The sequence below is a fragment of the Lethenteron reissneri genome, chromosome 19 (genome assembly GCF_015708825.2).
Source record: "Lethenteron reissneri isolate LAM-NWPU_2019-01 chromosome 19, ASM1570882v1, whole genome shotgun sequence".
Classification (NCBI taxonomy): domain Eukaryota; kingdom Metazoa; phylum Chordata; class Hyperoartia; order Petromyzontiformes; family Petromyzontidae; genus Lethenteron; species Lethenteron reissneri.
This window is the reverse complement of record NC_083797.1, coordinates 7,098,139-7,124,324: the sequence shown is the minus strand read 5'-3', so window position 1 is coordinate 7,124,324 and position 26,186 is coordinate 7,098,139. Positions and strand designations below refer to the sequence as shown.

The 26,186-nt window shown below is 42.8% G+C and overlaps 1 protein-coding gene across 3 annotated transcripts in view; it reads right to left on the bottom strand.

Annotated features, from left to right (window-relative positions):
* The window catches only part of LOC133344217 (receptor-type tyrosine-protein phosphatase kappa-like), a 138,984-nt gene that overhangs the window by 90,953 nt on the left and 21,845 nt on the right, over positions 1-26,186 (bottom strand). For all 3 annotated transcript variants that reach the window (XM_061554266.1, XM_061554267.1, XM_061554268.1), the window contains exons 2-7: positions 23,671-23,796; positions 15,526-15,803; positions 14,362-14,443; positions 14,119-14,234; positions 12,386-12,560; positions 5,012-5,311 (exon numbers count right to left, since the gene is read on the bottom strand). In XM_061554266.1, the coding sequence (XP_061410250.1) occupies positions 5,012-5,311; positions 12,386-12,560; positions 14,119-14,234; positions 14,362-14,443; positions 15,526-15,803; positions 23,671-23,796 (1,077 nt within the window). The remainder of the gene's footprint in view (positions 1-5,011; positions 5,312-12,385; positions 12,561-14,118; positions 14,235-14,361; positions 14,444-15,525; positions 15,804-23,670; positions 23,797-26,186) is intronic.

The window sequence follows — 26,186 nt, the reverse complement described above, 5'->3', positions numbered from 1 at the left end:
CACGGCAGACTTAATCAATACCGCGAGTTTGTCAGAAACCTCCGAGCTTTTGATGGCGAATTCAAAGAAATGGAGTGCGTGTACTTTTTTTTCTCATAAAATACAAGAGGCTTGGGCCACAATGCTGCTTCTTTTTTTTAAGTTTGGCTGTGCGCTTCATGCAGGGCTTGTAACGGATTCCAGAGAAGCTGGCGGCAAATTCTCGACTGCATCGTCGGCTGTCTCCGCACGCCTTGTGCACGCACAGTCTGGTCCCGAAGAAAATGAAAACTCCCTGCACATACCACATGTAGATTCAAAGACCGACAAAATCCTTTAAAAAGAAAGAATGGTACATCATGTGATATGACATTAAACCTGCCCGTGTAAAAAAACACACAAGATGTACAATATTTACAGAGCAAGTATGGCCAATTACTGCCAGCATAATCATTATCGTCAATGAAAATCAAGGATAAGGACGCGAATGTTTATTCTGAAGGAATCGGAAGCTAACTTGTATATGCAGTGTTCTATAATGACCCAATTCCTTAATAGTTTGGGAAGGACGCATTGACACGAAAGATCTCCCCTTTCACGTGGGGCCAGAGGTTAACCAAAAGAGGACATCACGATCCAGTGTTAAAATTGTCATACAACACAGCTCTGTACTAATGGCTTGTGCCTTTAACAATGTTTAAAAGTTAATGCCTGGCTCCGTAGAAAACCTCCATCCATTTAAACCACTCTGCCCCCCAGTGAGGTTACATTTCTCCCCAGAGGCCAGACATCTAAAATGCTTTCACAAAATGTTGAAAAACACCTTCCTCTCGATGCACTTCTTCTAACCATTTTTCCATTTCAATTCCATTTCTTGTAGAGAGGAAACATTTCATGTGGACAACCCTCCCTCCCCCACTTATTTTTCATATCCACTGGATGTATTAAAAGCAAGCGATTGATAGAAATGTGTCAATGCGAACGCATGTTCATCTGTGCACATCTGGTAATTTAACATACAAAGAAATTATCTTGCACATCTCCATTATGGAACAGCTTAAATAAATAGGCTTAAAGAGGCCAAATAAAGGACGTCTTGCTCCTGGTTATTGCCATGAGGCAGTGGTAGAAATTCCACTTGCCTATGGTGGGAGCAGGCCTCTCCACAAGGCAAACAATTTTGTTGACCTCCTGACAAAGTGGTGCCAATTTTATCGGCCCCGGAAGTATGATGTGTTGAGTGAAATCTCGATCAGAATTTTTACTCGCAACTTTCGGATTGAAAGCCTCTCGCCCTACCGGTGAGTCACCAGGGCAGATTGATTGTGAGTAGAATGTACGTTTTGTCATTTTGGTTATCATTGCTATGATTTACTTTTCACCAACTATTTTCTTTATTTCGTCACTGACATTTCAGTTGAATGAACGCATTCCCCTTCTTGCAGCTTCCTTAAATAACAGAGCAAGGATAAAAAATATATATATGACTTGAATAATTGGACTGATGTTATTACGGAACTGAACGTGGAATTTAAACTACGACCAATTTAATAAGACCGATGTTGGGAAAACTTTTATTAAAATTACTTCTTGACAGCCCCTTAAAAGTTCATACATGTGGGCCGATTACTATTTGCTATATGTGCACTTTGAGGGGGGCTATATTCCTTCTCATTTAAAAAACATATCGGTCAAAGTTTGTGACACGCAGTCAATGAATATTCTGATTCAGATTAAGAAGCAGAGTTGCTTCGACCTCCTCTTTGAGTTACATAGACTTTGGTGAGGCATGTGCTCTTGTCTGGCACCTGTTAGAACCCAAAAACAGGTAGTGTATGTGTCAGATGTCGTGTAGCCGGTACAACAGCTGCCTGTCTATTTCCACTGGGCTGACAGTGACCATATCACAAACGCCAGGTACTCATTTGAGGTTCAGTTACATGCAAAGTCCAGGCCAGGTTGAAATACCAATGTGCTGTGAATGGCCAGTAACATTTACAAAAAACAAAGATAAAGCTCCCCCCCCATATAGCCTTAACAAGCCGTTGATGAAAGTGCTGTTTGTGAGCACCTATGAAGTCAGGTTCGGCGCACGAGGGGGTGGGTGGCCAGCACCCCGCCCGGCCGCCTTTGTCTCCCCAGGGCCGATGTTTGCACACCGCACCACGTACTCGTTTGAGGCTGAATCGACCCATGGGAAGGCACAGGACCAGTTCAGATAATCTTTCACTGGCGTTGGCCATGAGAGGGAATCGAACCCGGGATGCTGGGTTTGTCGCGCAGCGCGCTAACCATTACACAACCGCACCACACTCATTTGAGGTTAAATTGTCACTTGTGCTGTGAATGGCCAGGAACATATACACACGGACGTACAGATGCACGCGCGCACACACACACACACATATACGTGGTCATAAAAACATTATACAGAGTCAAATTTAAATGTATTAATATGGTAAATGTGAATTTGCCCCAGAGCATACTGTGACACATTTATAATTTACACTATTAATGCTGAAATAAAGTTATCCATGAATACAGGGAGGAAAGTAAAAAAATATAGGCTTACATCTTATAGTGTATGCCGTTTTAATTTTCCATAAGGTAAATTAATGGATAAATGCAGTCCGCCGTAAATATTATGTAGGGGGGGGGGAAGGGTTGCTATCATTTTTTAATATATCTATTTAACACGGTTATATTTCCTCAGGCTGAGGTGACTCCCACAATCCTATAAACCATTTAGTGCCGAATGTGGCACAGTCATCATTCAATGCATAAAGTATCACCCCCTCTGCAAGAACCGCCCCCCCCCCTAAAACGGCCACGTATGTTATGTATGTTTCACACCGTGCGTAGCCAACCATGCTAATCAGAGGTGCGTAACCTCCACATCACACCAGACAAAGTGGAAAGTTAAGGTGCCCCGGTGTCATGGTCCAAATTCGATTTTTTTTATATATATATATAGAAATATGAATTAACTCAAAAACGACTAAATTGGGAAAAAAAATTAACCCGTAAAAACAAAGTTTTTCACTATAAATCCTTTATATGCGTGGCGGCTAGAGTCCTCTCGTCCTCTGGCTTGAGATGGCTGCCACCTATGGGTCAGATGATTGTCTGCCAACATTAAGCAGTTGGTAATTAAATATTTATTTATTTTTCCCTAAACAGTTTAAAATTTTGGAGAAAAAAAATTCACGAAAATTAATTGTCACGCACAACGAGTCTGTGTGGAAAATGTCAGCTCGATTGGATCACGGGAAGTGGGTTAAAAAACGACCGAAAGATTTGCACGGTCGTAAGCAAGCAAGCAAGCTAACTTAATAAAAAATAACCCTTAAAAACAAAGTTTTTCACTATAAATCCTTTATATGTAAGGTCACCTCTTGACATGCCCCGTATATTCCTGAGGGCACTAGCGTTGACCCGTTTTACCACCTTGAAGAACCTGGCAGCTTCAATTGAACTGCTCTATAAATAGTCTCCACTGTACAGCGTGGGGGCAGAGATTTCATGCCATGTGGTTAGTCAACATTTGCGTCATCATGAAACGGGCGGCTAGAGTCCTCTCGTCCTCTGGCTTGAGATGGCTGCCACCTATGGGTCAGATGATTGTCTGCCACCATTAAGCAATTGGTAATTAAATATTAAAAATTTTCCCATAAACAGTGTCAAATTTTGGAAAAAAATTTCACGAAAATTTATTGTCACGCACAACGAGTCTGTGTGCAAAATGTCAGCTCGATTGGATCACGGGAAGTGGGTTAAAAAACGACCGAAAGATTTGCACGGTCGTAAGCAAGCAAGCACGCAAGCAAGCACGCAAGTGAACTTAATATAAAGGATTTAATAAAGGATTTAAAAACACACACACATACACACGGTAACATTGCCCCTCTACTGCTCGACCCATGCCCAGTGCCCAAACGTTTTGCCACGCACAGGGACAGCTGCCAGCAGCGGTACAGCGCAACGAGTTTCTGGGGCATTTTTGTCGGTTGGTGAGTACAAGTGCCCAGGAGGCCAATAATGCCAAGCAGCCAGCGGCAAACAGCACCATTCTCTTTTCGATTTAAAGCTTTCGTGACTGCAGGGATTCATCTTCTTGGTTCTTTCGGTAAAGTCACGTAGAATGGAAATAATAAAATAATAAAATTTCTACATAATAAAATAATTCTCACGACGTTTCGGCCACAACGCAAGCAGCCGTCCTCAGGTGAAGAACAGGTCTGTCGGGAAGACAGCGTCTGAATGAAACACCCCAGGCTTGTAGCGTATATTTAAGCTGGATTGGAGGGGGAAGAGCGCCTTGACAAAATAATTTGCATATCAATAGGAATTTAGCATATTTATGAGAAATGCAGATATGGATTAGTACTACTTGTGAAATGCGTTTCATTCACGTTTGGAAAAGACGATGAGTTCGTGCGTTCCTTAAGTTGAGCAGCGTCATGGGAAATCGGAAGAGAGACGAGCGATGCAATCAGACAGGTCGTGGTTGTGACCTGCGGCGTGGAGGTGGCTGAACACAGCGCGGGATGAGACGACACAGTCGGTCTGGTTGACTGAGTCCACGACACGGGCGCAAGAATCGATGAAGTGAAGTTCACGGAACAGTAGCCCATGGAACAAGGGAAGAGTGATGTAAGCGCGCCCTAGACACTAAAACTACGACCCAGCTGGCTCGCTGGTAGAGTGGGCAACTCCCGATGAGAAAAGCTGCGGATTTAAAATCTTGGTTGGGGGTTGACTCAGCCCACCATCCCTCTGGGGTTGATCAAATGAGTACCCCTCTACGCGGTGTTCAACATCGCTTATCCTGTGGATAAATTCAATCATGAGGCCTGAGTGGCGGGCGTGGCACTTCCACCACTGGCTCGGGACTGTGAACAGGAGACAAGCACCTGCCTCGGGTGCTCATTTGTGGAGGAAATCGCTTGGGCCTCTTGACTCCACAGTAAAAACAAATCCTCATCCTTAAATCCTCAACAGCGGGGGGCGGGGGGGGCAGTATACCGCCTACCGGCGCACTTGGTCCTGGCGAGGAGGGGCGGCCCCGACTTGCCCGTGCCACCCTCGCCTGGCCTCGTGAGCAGCACGCGCACCTCATAGCGCGTGTCCGGGTCCAGGTGCCACAGTTTGTACGTGGCGGCGTTCACGGCGTGAGTCTCGGCCCAGCCGCCGACGGAGGCAGGCAGTCGGTACTCCACCTCGCGCAGCACCACGGGGCCGTCGCCCGCGATGGAGTTGGCATTGAGCTGCACCAGCAGGTACGTGGCACCGGCTCCCACCAGCTGCGGGGGAGCCACGGGCGTAGGTGGCTCTGAACGTGCAAAAGGGAAGATAAACAACATCAAGGTTGCTCGAGCAAGCGGAGGAGGAGGGGGTGGGGGGAACTAGACGTTTTCCCAAAGCGCTTGTTGATTCGCTTGGCGCAGATGGAGGCATGCGTTTCCTGCGGGAGGCATGGGCTAATGCTGCTGAGCTACAAACCAACACCATGTGCCTGGCTCCAACTCCAATTCTATTTTACACAGACACAGCCTGCAATATTGCTTGTACTATATTACTTCTGCGGGCCAAAGTAAATCAAAGGTAAAGCTATAAATCCTGATTGCATTTTTGCTCACACCACTGGTGGCAGAAAGGTCTCCACTAGAGGGAGCTCTAGAGTGGCCCTAAAGAGGGTATTTGGACGTATTGGTGGTAACACCAATGCAGCATAACACACCGGTTCTCATGAAGCAGTCTTAAACATTTGTGTTAATTGGCATTCGTCTTTCGACTGCTTCGACATCACGAGAACTGATTTTGTTACATCCCGCAAGATTGCAAATCGCGGGGAAAAAAAATAATCGTGAAAGATTCGATTTTTTTTTCATACTGCTCGCCGGTGTACCGCCAATACGTGAATGTGCCGTCTATTTTTCCATGCAGGTTAGACGCCTTGGCAGACGTGGGCGCACCGACACTCTACTCCACCGCACGTAATCCGTCAATCGACTGTGTCGGTACCTATTGATACAACCACGTGGACAGACGAGAGGGGATCTAAGAATCTTGCCCATTGTTTCCACTGCCGCTCCGGGAGATCGACTCGATGACATCTGGAATGCAAGTCGGGCGTGCTAACCATTACACCATGGTGGTATCCCATGTGTATTGCTACTTGTATATGTCACCATCCGTATTCTTCAGGAATTAACGCTCGTTATCAGAACTTGGGTTTAATGGATAGAAAGGGAGCGATAGCATTTACCGTTTCATCAGATGTGTTGGCAAATATTTATTGGGTAAGCCACGGCCGCATTTTGCTGCATAAATAGACAAAAAACAAACTAAACTGAAAGTTACATGGAAAAAAACCTCACGAACATTTGTAATTAATGCTGCATTAAATGGAGAAACAATATATATAATGTGGCATTTCGAGCAGCCCTTTCTGCGTAGCACAAGGGCCCGTCTGCATAGTTTTATCGAAGACTATTGGCCAATACGTCACCGATTATATATATTTACTTTTAATGGAAGCATTATAGATCAATGTGTTGAGTTTCTTGTTATTTGTGCTTGTGTACCACTGCCAACGCTGTATCTCTAAATAATTTGAGAGTAATGTCATTACGTTTCGGTGGGCAATATATTCTGCTGTTAAAATAACAAAAATAAAAAATAAACACATTGCATGGTTGTTATGGGGTGCCTTCCTCGGACTTCATGATGAGCACAATACTAAATGTCACACACGTTTGTGGCATGAGAACATTTCCTGCCGATATAGAGCCCGGACAGGTACTGCACGCCGGAGAAAATGAAGAGGGTTCAAGATGAAGTATATGCTCCTTGACTTGAGGTCGCTTAAATATCAAGAGGTGTGCATTCATTGGTATCACACCAACATGACCTACCTAGACACCTGATTATAATCATTACACTTACTCCACATGCACAGTTAAATCTAAAAACTGTAAGAAATCTAAAAACTGTAATCAGATAATGAATGACGTTTTAACACACATTAAAATATGCAAAATCGACTATAATTGCAATGCACACTTCAGCAATGTGCACTTCAGAAAATGGGACTTGATTAGGTGGAGATAAGTAATGTCGCAATGCACAAGGCAGAGTTCACATAATAGTTATATATTTTGTGTAACGATTGTGTGGCACTATTAGACATAAATCTTACATTCACTTGTCCAGATGAAGGGCAAATACATAATTTAGCATCGTAATTAAATGTGTATTCATCAAATGCACCACAGGGGTAAAGTATAATTAAGTTTGATATAACATACCTAGCAAGATTGGATGTTTTAACTAGTGAAGGTAAAGATCACTTAGAGGCATCTGGAGGCCTTCATCTAAAAGTGAATTGACAAAGGTGTTGTCCATTACTTATTTATTCCATTATCTAAATGTAAATAATGACAAATAAACTGTATTGAATTGAAAAAGGTCTAAGTGTGGTATACGTTGAGCTATCCAGTTGCTGTGATATTTGCAGGGTTGTGGCAAACTTTGTTATTCTGAAACCGGGACAAATACTCGCATGCAAGACAAGAAAATCAATTGACTCCAAAGGGTAATCAAATAGTTGCAATAACTATAAACTGCATTACAAGTTTCAAAAGCTAACTTTTTACTATATTTTTTCAAAATAATTACCACCTCAACAGCAGTATATTTATTGAATTATTAAATGAAATATGTTCCAATCTTTTTCTTTTAACAAAAACTTTCAACGAAAAATGCCCCCCAACTTTTCAACAGCTCCCAGATATGTCCTTGAAGAACTATGGGAAGAAGAAGAAGAAGAAGCAGTAGAACCAGGGGCGGTTTCTTCATTAGGGCGATTGGGCGACGCACCACCAATGTCATTCAACCACAGAGTCACGCTAGCCATCACTGTGCCTCTGGATATAGTCCAATCAGCGTCATGTCACGTTCTGTGGAGTACCGCCTCTTTTTGGGCGATTTCACTCCGGCTGAGAATCGCCCCGAGTGGCCCCATAGACTTACATTCAAAGATGTTTTTTTTCGAACGGGGGCGCTGCAATGCATTCTCTATGGCTTCCGGGAGGGCTCGCCCTAACGTGCTTACGTCATCATACGTGCTAACGTCATCATACGTAAGCACATTTCATCCAACAATATAATTTATCGCCACCTAGTGGAATCTTTAATAAAATAAACTTGAGTGGTTTCTTTTAATAGTGAGTATAGAAACAAACAAGATGTATTGTAAGAGTCACTTTATTTTTCATTAATATTAAAGAAGTGAAGTTGCCTTTACATGCTTAAGCTGTTAATTTATCCATTGCATGGGTGGACCTTATCCTTATCAATCATCCAGACATTTGCCCCCCCTGAGAGATTTTGCAGGAGCCGCCACTGAGTAGAACCCTACGCAAACGAAGTAAAACTCAGAGTGGCTCACGCAAACTGCCAGCGCATGCAAACGTTCAGCCAAGTGGCAAGGAACAGATGTTAAAAAACCGAGTCATATCTTCCGTTACGTCTGTCGCCATTGCCAGGCGAGCCTCGCTAAAACACCGACAGAACAGGATAAGGAGAAGAGGCGGCCGGAGCACAAAAAACCAATCAAAGCATCGATCGAGCATTCACCCTGGGAAACAACTAGAGGCTGATGGGATTTTCAAGTCCCACCTGGTGAATAATAGAGAAGGCTCCTGCTCTACTCCGTCAACCACCTCTGTGCAAATGTAAATTGTCCTGAGGATTGATGATGCCCCACCGAGTAACATAAATGCCTGGTGCAGCGCTTCCCCTTTCAGCAAATTTCATTTGCTATGTAGGGGGGGGGGAATTTGTTTTAAGAGAGACCGCTATCTTTGTGAAGGTACAAATCCTCATCGTGTCAGAGGAGTTAAGACACGATGAATCAGGAAACGGTGGAGACGAGCAGAAATTTGTTTTAGGAAATTACTTATAACCATGGTGTATCAAGGGATAATCATGGATAATGAATGATAGTTGATAATTATTGCAATAATAAATTATCATGATAATGATGCCTTTAATGCTTTTATAAGGTTTAATAATTATATGCTCAATCAATTAAGGTATCAATTTACATGATGTACATGAAACAAAACTTCAAATGCAAATGTACACATCCAGGTCTCATTGCTATCGAAGCATTTTCAAACATGTGCTTCTATCATTATTGAAATTAAATAAGCTTACTTTATATTCGAAAAAAAGCAAGCACTGTAACTCACAGCTCTGGAAGCCATTTTGCGGGATTTGAAATGAGAAACAGTGCAACATATTCAGGGAAAAGGTCAACACGGTGATTTTAGGAATTATCTGCTCAATGTCATCGCGGAGATGGTAGTTTATGGCATTGGAAAAAAACACCAACATGAAAATATATAATGGGCGATACCCACGGTTGTACATTTCAACATGTTTCACCACACTGGCCGGTGTGTGTTGGTGAAGATATGAAACTGATTTGAAGAATTACAAACCTGTTAGCCTGTTATCACACATGCATGAACTGTTCACGAAGATCACAGAGGACAAAGAATAGAGGTCAATTTAGAGGGCAGACAACCGGAAAAGCAATCTGGAGTTTGAGAATGGGTTTTCTACCATCAACTGCCTACATATTATCAATCAGATTCTAGAAAAAACAAATAAATACAATTTACCATCATCCATATATTTGTGTAGACAATGAAAACGTATTTTGGTCAGGTGAAACCCATGAAGTTGTCCAAGCTCTCACAAAGCAAGGCTTTAATAAACATATACATAAAAATTAGCTAAACCATCTATACAAAATAATAAATATACGAATCACAGTGAAGTCAGGCAAGGGGATAGACTGTCACCAAAATTATTCACAGACAACCGTGAAGGTATGTTGTTATTTTTTTTTAATATAAATCTAAGAAATAAAGGAATACAATTCTCGATTTGAAGCTTTCGTGACTGCAAGGATTCATACTCTTAGGTTTTTTTCGGTAAAGTCACGTAGGTAAAAAATTTAAATTAATAAAAGTAAAATAAAACAAATTAAAAAATTTCACGACGTAATCGGAAGCAACACAAGCCTCCGTCTTCAGGTGGAACCGTCACAGCCACGACAGCTGTATCAGCTGTCGTGGCTGTGACGGTATCAGCTGTCGTGGCTGTGACGGTTCCACCTGAAGACAGCTGTCGTGGCTGTGACGGTTACACCTGAAGACGGAGGCTTGTGTTGCTTCCGAAACGTCGTGAAATTTTTTAATTTGTTTTATTTTACTTTTATTAATTTAAATTTTTTACCTACGTGACTTTACCGAAAAAACCTAAGAGTATGAAAGGCATACAAATTTACTCTCTCAGAGCATCTGATGACATTGTCGTTATAATGCCCAATTAGAATGAACTACAAGAACTGATTAAAGAAACTAAACAACAAGGCTGAAAAGTGGGGCTCAAGATAAATATGAGCAAAATAAAAGTTAGGGACGCAAGTTTAATGAACAAAAAGGAACTCATTTTGGGAGGGACGCAACTGTAGAACACAACAGAGTATGTATATCGAGCACAACTGTTGAAGGCAGACCGGCATCAACATGATCTAAGAAGAAAGTGATCGTCAGCAGCATTCTAAGACAAAAGCTCCAAATATTTGTCGATATTCTTAGGTTTTTTCGGTAAAGTCACGTAGGTTAAACATTAAAATTAATAAAAATAAAATAAAATAAAAATCACGACGTTTCGGAGGCAACACAAGTCTCCGTCATCAGGTGGGACCGTCACAGCCGGATTTGCTGCATCAAGTGAGGCAAGGATTCAAGATGTAATCCCTTAAAAGCAAGTTGAGGGGGGAGGAGAGGGGGGGGGGAGCTCATCAGAATGTGGTAGCCAATGAATGGAACGTATCGGGAGGGAGGGGGGCGGGGCTCAAAGAAGGCACGTATTTGTCGATACCCACTTTGGCATTAAAAAGAAAAAAAATCATAATCGGGGACGTTTCGGGCAATGGCCTTCTTAACAGCACATTCAGTAGGATGGAGTGTTTTTGAGAAGTGAAAATCAACTTGCTTATGTCCTTTTTCATTTAAAACACTATTGCAGCTCTTTTACAGTGTGGATGTGTTTGCTCCGTCGAGTCAAACCATTAATTTTTCAGGATAGAAGGGGGATGAGAGGGCTTTCATGTCGTATACAACATGTTTTGGGATTATTTAATTATAGATGCTGAGTTTTAGCAGTGGTTAAGGCAATGCCATTACATAAAGTACTGCCAAGTCAGTTTAAAAGTATAACTCGTATAATTCGTTAAAATTGATAAGGAAAAATACTATACTCTCTGCTTCTTTCGATAAAGTCAAATAGATAGAAATGTTTTTAAAAGCTACGTGACTTTACCGAAAGAACCAAAGAGTATGGATTCCTGCAGTCACGAAAGCTTCAAATCGAAAATACTATATTTGAATTACATTTATCCTGACATGTATGTTTTCCTCTCGTCAAGGTACAGTGTTTTAGTTTTGCTGGCTGTCTGGCTGACTGGAGGGAGAGACAGAGACCAACTTACTGTTAGTTATAAACGACGTGCAGGCTGATAGTTATTGTGAACACAGGGCAGCTATAGCACGCACTGACGTAACAATATCTTGAAAATAATTCAGTATTATATTTGATTCAGTAAAATTCGCAAAATTGCATCATGTCCAATGTTTTGACCGTCTGATGGGCTGTACAAAAACGATTATACATGGATAAAAAGGCCAAGTTCAAATGTAGTTGCAAGCAGACATGCCCGCGTACTCCAAGTGTGGGTGCTTTTAAAATCAATTGAGAATGGGTTTACTGACACATTGCATTGAGGACTAAACTGTTGCATTTCCCTTTCGTGCATGTAAAAGAACAACATTTAAACAAGGCCAGAGTCGGTCAAATAAAATGACAGCGGCTTGGAAATATGTTCAAAATAAAGCCACGTGTAAGTCATACGATTTTACTGACTGTACTTTAAACCAAAATGCACTGAATGATAATGGAATTGATGTGTTGTTCGCATGTGCTCGATTAATTGTTGAAATATTGCTTTAAATGATCGACAAATTAATCAGTGCATAAACTTCAGTGATTTCTGTGAAATGACCGAGATGTATCACCTTTTAATAATACATCTTGCCTATAATTTCTGCCAGTTCACGAGGACTGATTCAAGAAAGCGAAACTCTGCTGATGAGAGAGACACTACATTTTGATACCGCTCCAGAGTTTGCTTGTCTGAACCAATGCTGCTGAAATTATACACTCCCAGAAGGCCAATAGGCCATCGGGTTGTGTAAAAAAAAATTGTTTTTGCAGAGACAGATAGACGATATTCTTCGCAACAACGCTAATGATTTGGTTGTGTTACCTTTCACGATGAGCTGTGCAAAGTTGGACACCCCCGCGCCGTCAGCTGAGCCCGTGACGCAACGGTAAATGTCGGCGTGCGAGCGTGCGGCGTGCGGCACACCAAAGGATGCCGCGAATCTTCTGTGGTTCACCAGCTTCGTTCCACTCACGGGGATGTCCTGCCCATTGCTCCTCTATAACGAAGCATATGGGAGGTTACGTAAATGCGTAAAACAAAAGTCAGCGCAGGGGATAATAATCTCAGCGCAGTTTTCCATCGCAACAAAAACTTATCCGAGTATAAAAATGAAATGAGTCGCCGACAACGGCATGGGGTGGGGGGGGGGTGAGTGTTTGGAGCTTTTTCTCATTCTATAAACTGCCACTGAGTGCATTTCCATTAACCAGCAGATGTCGATATACCGTGCACAGCAGACATGTTGACGGTTTTCAAAATAAACTACCTCATTGGAGTGGTTTATTTTGGTCAGTGTGTTTAATGGCCAATTCTTGTAGTATGGGGAGGTGGGGTGGGAACACAAAGGGGCTGCTTTGCTTCTGATAGAAAACATTGACACATGGGAGGCTCAATGGAATTCATTTCATGACACGGTTCACTGTCCATGTCAGATTTGGGGGTAAGAGTGCGAACACCGCTTTGAATGCTTTGTCAATTCAATGAGATGAGGAAATATCGAGCAAAGCGCTCTACGATATCTCCCTTCTTATCAACGCTACATATTGACTCGAGATAATTGATGCAAATTTCTGCCAGACACACGCTCACATTTATTTAACACTGTGCATACTGGCTAGTACCTGTATATTGGGGTTTGCAAAGTAGCACGTGGGCCGAGTTAAGGGATGCTGTATATTGACTAGCGCCAGTTAATATAAAATACATCTCGATTTAAAGCTTTCGTGACTGCAGGGATTCATCTTCTTGGTTCTTTCGGTAAAGTCACGTAGAAGGGAAATAATAAAATAATAATATTAAAAACATAATAAAATAAAATAACGCTATTATGTTTATTTTTATTATTTTATTATTTTCCTTCTACGTGACTTTACCGAAAGAACCAAGAAGATAAAACACATCGGTTACAAGTTCTGCATGACTGCAGCCAGCCCCTGCATATATAGCAGTGCTGAAGGTGCTGCAGGCACAGGTCAATTCAGCTAAATTCCCTTGCCGGGCAGCCTGGTGAGAAGATAAAGTGCAACCTCCATGCCTGGTTCCCCATCACAATCAATTTGTGTGTACACTCACTGTACATTAGAGTCATAGTTTTACTGCTGGTACTCACAGACGTAATGCTTTTGCATTCTGCCTGCGCCATCACGGTCGCCCCTTTGTTGACAACCGTCGTTATACGGGCACTCAGTTCGAGACGTGTAAAAAATTAACCCGTAAAAACAAAGTTTTTCACTATAAATCCTTTATATGCGTGGCATCGGTTTTATTTTATTATTCATTTCTGTTTTTCTTGAGTAAGAGTTTCATTTTTATCACATTGGTATTTTAAATTAAATATGAAATTTTCTTTTTTCCTAAAAAGTGGAAAATTTTGGGGAAAAATTTTTCACGAAAATAAATTGTCACGCACAACGAGTCTGTGTGCAAAATGTCAGCTCGATTGGATCACGGGAAGTGGGTTAAAAAACGACCGAAAGATTTGCACGGTCGTAAGCGTGCAAGCAAGCAAGTGAACTTAATATAAAGGATATAAAAAAAAACATTCACGTAGTTACCTGCAACCAGAGGAGTTCATTGGTGAGAGCCTTCCCTGTGGCAATGCATTGGAAGGTGGCGTTCTGTCCGGCGTTCACTTCGACGCTGCCCAGTCGAAGGAAATGAGGAGCTTTGTCTGCCAAGTGCAAAAATAACAAGTTTCAAACGTGACAAACGCATCCGCTGTACGTTGTTGAAATCTGCGTATTCATTCAGAAGTGTCCAAATTTGTGATTGTATCACCGTCTTCGTTCCTTACTTACTGCATGGATAGCTGTGGACTTGCACATCATCGATAGCTATGTAACCCAGTTCAACACCAGAAGACACCGCTTCAAATATCACCTGCAAACATGGAACAAAATGTGACAAATGAGCATCGATTTTTTTTCCCTCTGCCTCTGTGACCAAACACTCACTTGCATGTGCACCAGCTGCAGCAACATCAATATATGTACTGTATTAAGCAATGTACAAAATACACCATCACTCTCCTGATCTTCACTAACACACCTGACCTCTCAGAAATGGGGTGGGGGGGGGGGGGAAACCTCAGACTCATCTTTGGAATTGGTCTAAGACATTTCCTGTTGAGACCTACCTCTTGAGTGTGAAATGCATTTTTTATTTAGACCGCTAACCCAGGAGTGGCAAGGTGGCTCATCCTGTGACTTGATGATATGGAAACTTTTCATCTTCACACCTTGGCATGTCTTTAATGAGTCAATTCCATTTCTACGAATATCATGGCGACATTGTGCACATCAACGTTTTCTGGTCTCCATTTACCATTTTTAAAAATGCCTTCTTCAAGCATGCGTCTGCGCGTACATTATGCACTGCGTGAAGCACGGATATGCTGTCTTACACCACCGTGTATTTATATCACTGTTAATTTTACACTTCACAAATACACTCGGAATGTTGCTCATCAGCGGTTCATTTCAATCTCGCAGCATGGCAGTTCTTAAATTCCCCCCCTCCCATCCCCATCTCTGTCTATCCAGCAATACGAATGGGGTAGCAACACAGGTAGTCCATCAGCAGGTTGCATGCGAGTGTTGATATTCCCACCTCTTCCATGGCATTTGGGCAGAGGAGCAGAATAGGTCAAATACCCTCTGGAGGGGGCTATCTATAGCTCCGTCTCATTGACGCCCGATGTCAGATGTGGTACGAGCAAGGAATTGTAGGGCTGCACCTCTACCCGGACCTTATAAACACTCAGTTTAAGTGCTTAACAATAATAATGAAGTCTAATTTTCCCCTTTCAAAGGGACCTGTCCCCGACCCCTGCCCCCCCCCCCCCCCCCCAATACTGCTATCGGCGTATTGTACCGGGCTCGCTTTGAGTTGCAACATAAAAAATAAATAAAAAAATAACAATAAAAATCGAATCTAACACAGATAAGAATATCGCATCTCACCTGATAGCTGTTTGGCCAGAACGTGCTGATGGCCAGCTCGGCACGTGCCCAGCGGCGGCCCATGCTCTCGCTGGCGTTCCAGATGGGGTTGGCGAGAGGCCCCCCGTTGACGGCCACGTAAACGTTGAGGGTCCCGGGGCTGAGGCGGCCGGGCGCCGAGAGGTGGTAGTGGAAATCCAGGCAGTGCGTGTCGTTCTTCTTGATCTGTGGCAGACGCAAGGTGGCCCACTGCCCCGGCACGCGGTCGGACGTGTTCGCCAGCATGTACGTGTCCACGTCTGGAGACGAGAGGGGGGACCGTCGCAGGCGCTCGTTCGTTACGACGCTGAAGGCGGGCGGCAGGGTTTAAACGCGGATGTGGGCGCGAGTTCGACTCGGTGACCGACGCGTTGCCAGCAGCGATGCGGAAGGCCGGAAGGGGAGAATGCGTGTTGGCGTGCTTCATTGAGATGCCGGCACAACACGAGGATGCGTTTGTCGTTTAATGACATGCTCTTGGCCTTGGGAATGAGTTTTGACATGTTGTGAAGTCAATCACTATCACGTCAACGGTGAAATTACGTCGGTGTTAAAATGCCCCATTGCAAAAAAAAGAACATGGTGTGTATTGTTAAAAGGCTCAAACCCGAGCAGTAATCAAAGCACACACGTGTAGCAGAAATGTCATTAAAAGAGTGCACGCGCAAGGGAGTGTGGCTGCAGAGCTGTCCATCAGGGAATGTTCAATGTTGGAAACATCCGCAAGATTTATTATTCAACTTGTGGCATCAGGTGGGCTTACAACTAAAGCTACTTTTATCCAACGCCAAGAATGTGTCAGGAGGTCAAACGAACTCAAACGTTTGATCTCTACATTTTTCATAAACTTTGTGACTCCCCCCCACCACACACCTCTCCCGTCTACACACGATCACCCCCACCACACCCCCATTCCACCTTTAACCTCTCCACTGCAACCCACACGAGCAGCACAGACCCAGGAGAATGAGGAATCGATTAGATAGAGAGAGCGAGATAAGGAAGGGGGGGGGGTAGAGTTTTAACAGGGAGGTAAAAGGTTAAATACAAATAAAACAGCTGTGCGTCCCCAACACGCCCCCCCCCTCTCGCATGTCACCATCGACGTGCTGATGCACGGATCTATCAGTTAAACAAGCAAACATACAGTAGTAGGTTTTTACCCTTTAAACTGGTACAAAACTGACACCTTTATTCAAGGCATCATGTTTGCAATAACCACAACACAAGTAGTCAAAAAAGCAAACAAAAAGAAGCAACTCTGATAATGATAATAATATGCACTGTCCTTGAAGTTGATTGGTCCACTACTTGTGTTGTGGTTATTGCAATCATGATGCCTTGAATAAAGGTGTCAGTTTTGTACCAGTTTAAAAGGGTAAAAACCTACTACTATATTTTGCCACTGGTAAAAGAGATCTCATAGTGTGAATCAAACATACACACACACACACAATTCCATAAAAGTGGCACATTGAATGAGATCACGACTTGTTAGGGAGAAGTGTGACCAAGGAGGAGAGCCCTGGGCAATGGACAAATGTGCAGCCTACACTGTCTATAAAACATTTAATATGTATTTACGATGCAAATTTATTTTAATGCCCATATATATATTCACACGTGAAGGTATGTGTAAAAGCTTTCGTCTATTTAATTGCATTTATATATTTTTTGATGGGAGGCATTATTACATCATGAACTTTGAGTCAGCAAACAAGAAGCACGCGGTTTGACATCACCTGCCTAAGCAATGTATCAATACAAATTACATTCATATTTTACACAAAGCTAATATTGATTACCCCCTTTCATAGCATAATAAGAATATTATGATCCCAGATACTGCCTATGCTCTTTTGCCAGTGTTTTTTTTTTGTTCATTAAAATTAGTCACAATATAAATGTAAAATACAAAAAACTGGACATCACACAATGACAGATCCTAAGTTACTGCTCTTTTGTACTTTGCAAAAAGCAACATAAATTATGCAAGCACAAGCAATTTATAATCTGAGTTTTCAAATTGATTTTCTGCTCAGTGAATGCTGAGGAAGTGCTCATCTTTAGTTTACAGCCCTGATCAGGTGGTGGTGAAAATTTCTCATTCCTATGACGAGCGTGCATCTACCACCAATGACTTCCTCCACAAAGTGGTATTTATTATATCTACCCCAGATGCAGGCCATCATCCCACCAGGCAAGATTTAAACTCACAACCTATGGCTGAGCGATGAGACTCGGTATATAATGTCATCAGAAATGTGTTTTATTTTTCCCAAAAGCAACCGAATGAGCAATCAAAGTGGCCAAAGAAAGTCAATCTGTACCAATTATAAAAAAAAAAGTGATTCACATACGGTATTTACATTTTTTTTCGACAAAGTTAAATTATTTTAAAAAATGCTGCCCGCTGGCAGTGCTATATATCTAAAGAAGTCTCCAAATTACTGCAGCCAAACGTGTTTATTGCACACGATGAGCCATTTATACAACTATAAAGGCCTTATGAAGACATCACTGGTGCATGTTGCGATACTGTACGTTTGTATTTCCTGAAACACATTAACCGATACACCCCCGATAAAGAACAAACAGATTAAATGAAATAACGAGCTTACAATTAAAGCAAGCAAATAAGCAATACAAATTTCTGAATACCTAAATGAGGTGCATCGCAAGTGTTATAATTTGAGCCTTGTCCTTCAGCGGCGCAAATAGTCTCCCCTCAGACGCCGGTAACCCTGTTACAAATGACGTTGCCACAGAGCTGAAATAAGTGTCCTGCGTTTGCCTTCAGAGAGCACCACTCACACCGGGGCCCCATATCCCACCGGGTATACAAAACATCTCTCTGGGCCCACGGGGTTAAATCAATATCGGGAAGTCAGTTCAGCATAATAAATCTGCACTTCAGCTGGATCGTTGGTATATATATATAAAAGGTGCTCCATTATACTTGATTTTGAAGGGACTCTTTAGTTTTCTGCATTCGGGCCGGACTAAATTAAGTCTGCTGCCCTCGCGCTCGCGTGAAATCGGGCTCAGGCATGTCGAGTGAAAGGAAGCAGGGCATTCGTGTTTGAGATGGCAAACAAAAGTCAACCATGAACCTTCGGGGTGCACACAAATCAAAAGGAAATTGCAACATGGTAAGATTTCTTTTCTTTTTGCGCTAGCCACTCTGCAAGCATTATGCGCTAAAGAATACAGTGCAATATTGCTAATGCTGCTTTATATTGCAACTCGAGCATGCCTTTGAATCATTTTTTTTTCCAGTGACTCACCGCAATGTTCTCAGAGTGTAATAGATGATGCATTTTAATTAAGAACATTTATTTTGTTTTGATTGCATGTGCACTAAATGTTAGCTGATTAATGCGACTGTTTATCATTTTGCAAACCAGAAGATGCACGTGAGTATTTTGCCGTTCATGGAAAAATACCGATAAAAATACAACAAAAATCACAGCACGGCATTACTGGACACTGCGCATTACAGGCTGTGAGAAAATATTGATCTTGCTATCGACAACTAACCCAATATTGGCATCGGGTTTATTGGTATTGTGATGTTATTTGGTCACCATATTTCATAATATTGACTCTTGTAAACCGAATCCATGTGGTAATTTAAGACCAATACATGAAATGTATTGTCAATACGTATATTTGCATGCTATTTTTATTTTTTTTACAAAAAGTGTTTCACGTGAAACAATTAACAATGGTCAGTATGCGATAAGAACCCTAATTTGCCCATTCAAATCATGCATCATGCGAGTAATTAAAGCATAATCAAATATACGCGTATAAATGTACCACCTATAATAGCAATCAATCCACACAAATGCCTAGGCGGCTCGCAATCAAAAGGATGCGAGTTAACATCCTGGTTTTGCGAAGGTCGACTTGTGCCCATCATCCTGCCATGGTCAAATAAAATGAGTATCAATTTCTGGGGAAGTCAACAACGGCCGTCCTTTGGAGAGAATCAAACCCACCGGAGGAATGTGGAATTTCCCCCAATGGTGCAGGGCTGTAACAAAAATAGATGCCCATTGTCCCGATACTCATCACTTGGACTACTGAATAACAATCACATTTGAGTAAAATAAACAACACAGCATAATCCTTCAACTCAACACAATTCATTTCCAGTTTCTTGACGTGCACTTAAAAGGCAACACGATTAAGATACCCACGTGTAACGCATCAAATTTCGGAATGCTAACTGTAAGATATACACGCACGTAGCGCACGGACATATAAATGGGTTAAAGTGCCTTTGGGAGCACACAAACAGCAATGGATTAGGCGTAAACAATCAAGAAAACTGGGTTAAATAAAGAGCTCATTGATTTAGTATTAGGACATCCTATAATGCCTTTATTGGAGCTTGACCTGGCTCAGAGTTGAGCTTGGAGATGCATGTGGAGGCTTTCAAATGAGATTCACGTCACAGTACAGAACTCAATGGGAAGGGCATTTCAGCCTAACTCCACACTGTTGCGTAAAATATATTTCCAAATTCTGCACAGCGTGTGTAATAGATATTTCATCATCATCGTTTATTATCCACACTGCACCCGCCAGGCGAAACATCTCAGGGCACCAGACCAAAAGGGGCTGTTTAAGATAATTATCCCGTGAGGGAGCACGCGATTGCCAGCCGAATACGGCATCACGTTCAAAGAACAATGTCAGCATGTCGAACGTGCTCCAGAACACGAGAACAGACACATCCGACAATCTCAAACCGTGCCTGATCCTGCAGTGCAAACTCTCCGCTGGGTTTGTCCCGTTCAACCTTAACACAACTGGCTGAATGCATCCCGACTGTATCTTCTTACGTGCTAAACTGCATTTTCCAATTAGACATTCCACGAGCCGACTGCACTCGGGATAATACCGGAACTCGCCGTTATAAGCATACAACGTGCATTATGGTAACTGCATTGCACTTTAGGAATGCTAACAGGGCTTTGTTACGTGTGACCGTTGATCTAACAAGAAGGCACACAACGGTGACAGGAATGTGCTAAACTTTGATGTAGAGCCCTTATTAATGCTGTGGCCCACTCTCCCTGTAGTGCAGTGATAAGCTGCTCCTGATGACAAGGCTCAAGGCAATGAGCATGCACGTATCTTTACAGCTTATCCTATCCCCGGGTTGGCCACAGCCCAGAGCTTCAGCCCTAATGCTTTTGTATGAGAAGGGCTTGATAAATGAGTTGCATGTTTGCCATGTAATAATCATTCATCATTTATAATTTATCAGTAATCAGCATTTACTTGGCAAGACCACATTATATATTCAATTAAATCAGAATTGGCACGCTGCATGTTTAATATAATTATTTACGAAATTATGTTCGAAAACATTTCCTCTCTTCCCTCGTTTTATTTATTTACTTGCGGATATTTTTTTGTTGTTCTTGCACAACTGTTGCCCTTTACGTAGAAAAATATGAAACCAGCTGCGTTGCTTGAGCATCTACGGCAATGATGAACATGCAATGGGATAACAATGCAATGTAAATAAGCGTTTAGTGAGGAGCACACTTCACAGAAGGAACCTCCAAGCACTGAATACTGATTATGAAGCCGACTCCATAATGGGGAGAGAGAAAAACACACACCGCATTTTCCAACAAATATGCCCATAAACTACGGAAGGACAACATAAAATAAACCGCCTCTGACAATAAATTGTTCAAACCAATGAGAATAAAGTGAAAATAACCCATGAAATACAATAAATTATCACGTATATGATGATGGATATCTAATGCAATTAAAATAATGTTGCTTGAACAAAAACTGCCTCGCAGTTAATATCAAATTATGAGCAGAAGTTAAGTGGCTTTAAATAAAATGTGAACATTCACAGTCATCGTAGCTAGGGATGTGGGGGGTTGGGGGAGGGAGCAGGTGATATTGACTCTGACCCTTAGGTTTTGCCCCCACGAAGATCCCTGCAATAAATGAGAACTCATATTTGTTTTACCATTAAAGAATCACCCACGGCACACTGCCAATGCAACAGAACTACAGATGTGTTAAATAAAAAAAACGTGGCTCAGTGGATGGACGCTCTAAGTCGAGGAAGTGGGTTACAAAAGCACCACGTGACCCGAGACAGGGATTTAAAGTCGTGTTAAACATCTGCGTGTCAAACTAAGCTACCTTGTGTCTTATACCGCTCGGCCAGAGCTCATCCACGCAGAAGACACTGCTTTATGTTTCATTTTAATTCACGGTGGCGAGATGTTAACGACCTCGCCTGGTATACAAGAGGTCGTGGGTTCGACCCCGACCCTGGCCCCTGTGTATGTTTGGAGTTTGCATGTTCTCACTGTGGTCGCGTGGAACTTTATCCGGGGCCCTCCGGTTTTTCCCTCCACATTTAGGAACATGCGTTGAGAGTACGATATTTGGCTGCTAAAAATGTCCACACGATACGCCACTTCACTTAGCTATCATTTGTGGCAAGGTCGCTTCCGAAAAAGGAGCTGTAAAACTCAGTGGGCCCTTACCTGGTAAGTAAAAAAAAAAGTAATATCTGCAGCAGTTGCCTCAACCGTGGCTTTCGACCCCCAACTGCCCCCCATGTTCTTATGCCTCCGCGCTCCCCTCATGGCACATTATCCCGACCCTCCACTGGCAAAAATGGTGGCACCGTTCCCATGCCTCGCTGCTTGCTTGGCCTTAGCTGCACATAACATCTGATTACTGGGAGTCAAGGGGAATGCTCATGGCTCGAGTGACATGGGCAGGGGCCAACTATGATAGCACAACTGCACGGGACTGATGAATGTTATTATCCACGATAGGTCAAGTAAAGGTGATTTTATTTCGATTGCTTGCAAGAAACCTCGGCAAGAAAAAAAAATCACTGCCAACGAAAAACCCTCATGGCCGAAAGTGTTTTGGCAAAAAACATAAATTAACTTCTGTTGTGATGAATAATAATGATTTTTGTTTTCGTATTGCGCTTTGTGGAGTACCGTCTGCAGTAGAAGCCATTAAACCACCACTGCCAGTGAACACCTGATTTTCCACGACTGTGCTTTGATGAATGAGAGCTACACAATCTGGTGAGTAGGCTTCTCATTAAGCATGTGCACAATGGCACCTCTAAGCACTGCTTCAACTGATCTACAGGAGGGAACTTTTCTGCCAAATAAGTTCTTAATAATATTGTGCTAGAGTGCGTGCTCATTATATGCTCCGTCTGCACGTTTGGTATGTTTACACTTCAGAAGCGCCGGGAATCTTACGTGTTATTTGATGATTCCAGTTCAAGCAGAAATATTATAAGGGTGTCAAGTTCCCGAACGTGTTTCTCCAGTATGTTGATAAAAAAAAAACAATTCAGTTTCCCTGTTTGCGGCTTTCTATTCTCGCAATGTGGCCAATACATTGCTGTAAGCATGTTTATCCATCTTTTTTTAATTTCTAAAACAACGTGTTACTCTTTTTCTGCACCCATGTTGGGGAGGGCCTGGTCTACCACACTCACTGACTGCTTCAACTCATTCATAATGTGTTCAACCACCACACTGCAGGTCACAACACTTCTCGTTCTACTTATTACTCCGCACTGCTCAACTTTGGAATTTCCTCCCTTCCCAGCCACCTCCCCCCCAGTTATTTAAAACCTTGCTCAATTCAATAAAAGGCATTAACGACTTGCAGAGGTTTTTACGGCTGCGCTGTACAGCTTTCCTCATGTATGTTCGGATCGTAGAGCGTCCTGCTCGGCATAATGCCCGCGGTTCCGCTCCACATGCTGGGGTCTTGTTCATCGACTCAGTTCTCGAAGATGCTCCCGGCACGTGTAGCGAAACGTCAGACATCGTGCCCGGCAAAACACGTGGCACAACCCGAAATCACATGAGAGAGCCAGAGGTATGAACTCTCATCTAATAACTCGTTTGGTTTGCTGTCCTTCCCCCGGCACCTCCAACTAGCATGGTTGGTTACGTATGGCGCGAACGAAGTTCAGCATAAATACATCTATTACACCTTCAATAGGGTTGCTTGTGGCAGTTTGGGCCTTTGGGCCTGTGCTCAGCAACTCTTTATTGAATCTGTCAATGCTGTCACGGTCAGGGCTCTTACCGGCGTGTGGGATGGCTCCCTCCAACTCGGGAAACTCTCGCGCGTTCACTTGCTCCCAGTCGAAGGTGTCGTCCGTGTCTTGGCGGTATCCACAGGCCCCGAAGTCATCCTCAAATGAACAGCTGCCTGCGACACGGAGAACGGTGGAATGGTAAAGGTGGAGCCCCGCAATTGCTTGGTCACACCACTGCCATCTGTGGCCACAGCCTCCACGAGTGCACGGGTGGCCAATCTGTAACAGTCCCCATGAGTTCTGCAATGAGCCAAGTGTGTGTGTATATATAAACAGTTTTAGCACAGCATGGGAGACATTAATTATGTTTTGCTACTGTGATGGTCTGTGCCACGTTGTGCCCCTTCGATAGAGCCGCATGTGGTGGATGAAAGAGTTGTGTGCGGCCAATTGGCCACATCCTCCATTAGCAGCTCTTGCGAGCCTCGACAGAGAGTCTTGGGCTTATTCTTCCACGCTGCTCCTCAGACATCTTGGAAGAAGTGGGAGTACCCAAACGTTATCCCACCACATATGAACTGGCAATCAACTGTGGTGTACACATTGGCAGTATAATGCTGGGTGGACAGTGGCGCGGGGGAGGGGGCATTTCAGAAACCTGCTTTTGTTTAAACTGCCATGAACTGGAAACCTCTGGATTTGCACGTCCAGTGTGATAACCATAATACCTCTGCAGAATCCCAAGGAGAATAAACAAATGCCACAAACTGGGCCAGGAAGTGAGAATCGATCATATCTGATTTAACGTGGGGCAAGGGAGTATTGAGATGGGAATCCTATTGTTTTTGTTCTCTTTGGTTCTTTCGGTAAAGTCAAGTATAAAGATAAAATAATAAATTAAATAATAGCATACGACGTTTCGATTGCAACACAAGCAATCGTCATCAGGTATTAAAGAAATAGCAACAAAAATCTAACCAGAAAACTGACATATAAGCATACAGATATCACAAAGATACATAGAGAGAGAGCAACACACATCGGCGCACAGAGAGAGGTCGTCTCTGTGCCGAGGCCTTAAATAGCGAGAGGGGGGTGGGGGCGGAGAGGGGGTGGGGGGCGGTGACGTTGCTCATTTCAATTCGCACCTCGCATTAGCACGGTTGGCTTCGTGCGGTGCGAAAAAAGTTCAACGTACGGAGTAAGAGCGCACGTAAAACTCAGACCACTTTCTGTTTCAGGCCACTCTTCTCTGCGAGGCATATGCACAAAGGCTCGCGGGTGGTTGGGCGAATTTGCCACCACTCTTGGGTGACACCTCTTATTCCATGTAAAGGTTTGCATAATAGGATGAAGCATTGTGCCGTTATAATAGGATTTTACACAGACAATTTGGGGTACTGGAATGATAGTGGGTAAACGGATACGAGACGTTTCCCTAGTATTTACCTTCGGTGTGGGGGGGGGGAGCGGTTTACTGAAGTGCTTGCTGCAAAGTGATATTTGAGGTGCCTTACTACTTAGACCAAGGAGGCAGGGAACGAACAAGGCATGTGCCGTAGACTTGCGATATGCAGCCTGTTCTTTGCTCACACTAAGGCTGTAGCCATGTAAATGTTTAACCTTGCACCTGTGCATAATCTCCAATGATTATGACGCTAGAAGAAAATCGTTTCCTTTTTCTCTCTCTCTTTCTCTGTCTAGCTTTCATTAAATATGCAATACAGTCAAATGCGAATACAGTGCAATTCAAATTGCAAACAAGTGAACGTTGCCAATAAGTAACAAATCATTAATTGCAATTCAAGGTTGCGTAATTAAAATCTGCATTATAGCACTGCTCTCGATTAACATAATAATAAAGTCCCCATTGTGTACAGTGAATAGGCTTCTTCCAAGTTAATTTAAATTGTGTTCTTTTGCAAAATAGTTTTGTTCAATTCGCCTTCATGCATACAGCATGTCCGTTGTAGTAGTAAAAATAACAAGAAAACTTTACACATTTCCACAAGAAAAATCAATTTTGCTTCCAAAAAATATTCAATTTGTCATGGAGATGGCTGAAATGTCAGCCGTGCTTCCATGTCACTCGGAGACAATGAGACACCACTAGCTTCACTGCCAATCACGCCACCCCCATCAGATGCACGCAACGAAACAACCTTAAAAAGGTGACTCCAACGCCTGTAAAAGAAAATTCAGAAGCATTTTTCATTGATTTTTGGAGGCATGTATTTTTGTCGAAGGAGGTAATAAGTGAATAAAGTAACTCAATACACTGATCCAGCCAACCGCTAATGCATTTCGACTCTAAAGGATGGTATCAGCCCACATATCTTGATTGTGCATTCAACCCTGTAAAAGCATATGCGTAGAATACACATCTGAGTGCCAGTCGTCACCCATATGGGGGAATGGGCCTAAAAGACCTGCGTCTATTTGCTGTGTGGCCTAAGTACATTCCACTGAGCTAAATGCGAACAAATGTTCGGAGAGCTTAGTGAGCTCACATGACATAATATTCAATGCTGTATAAGTATTTCAGATTCAGTCAGCATGTGCA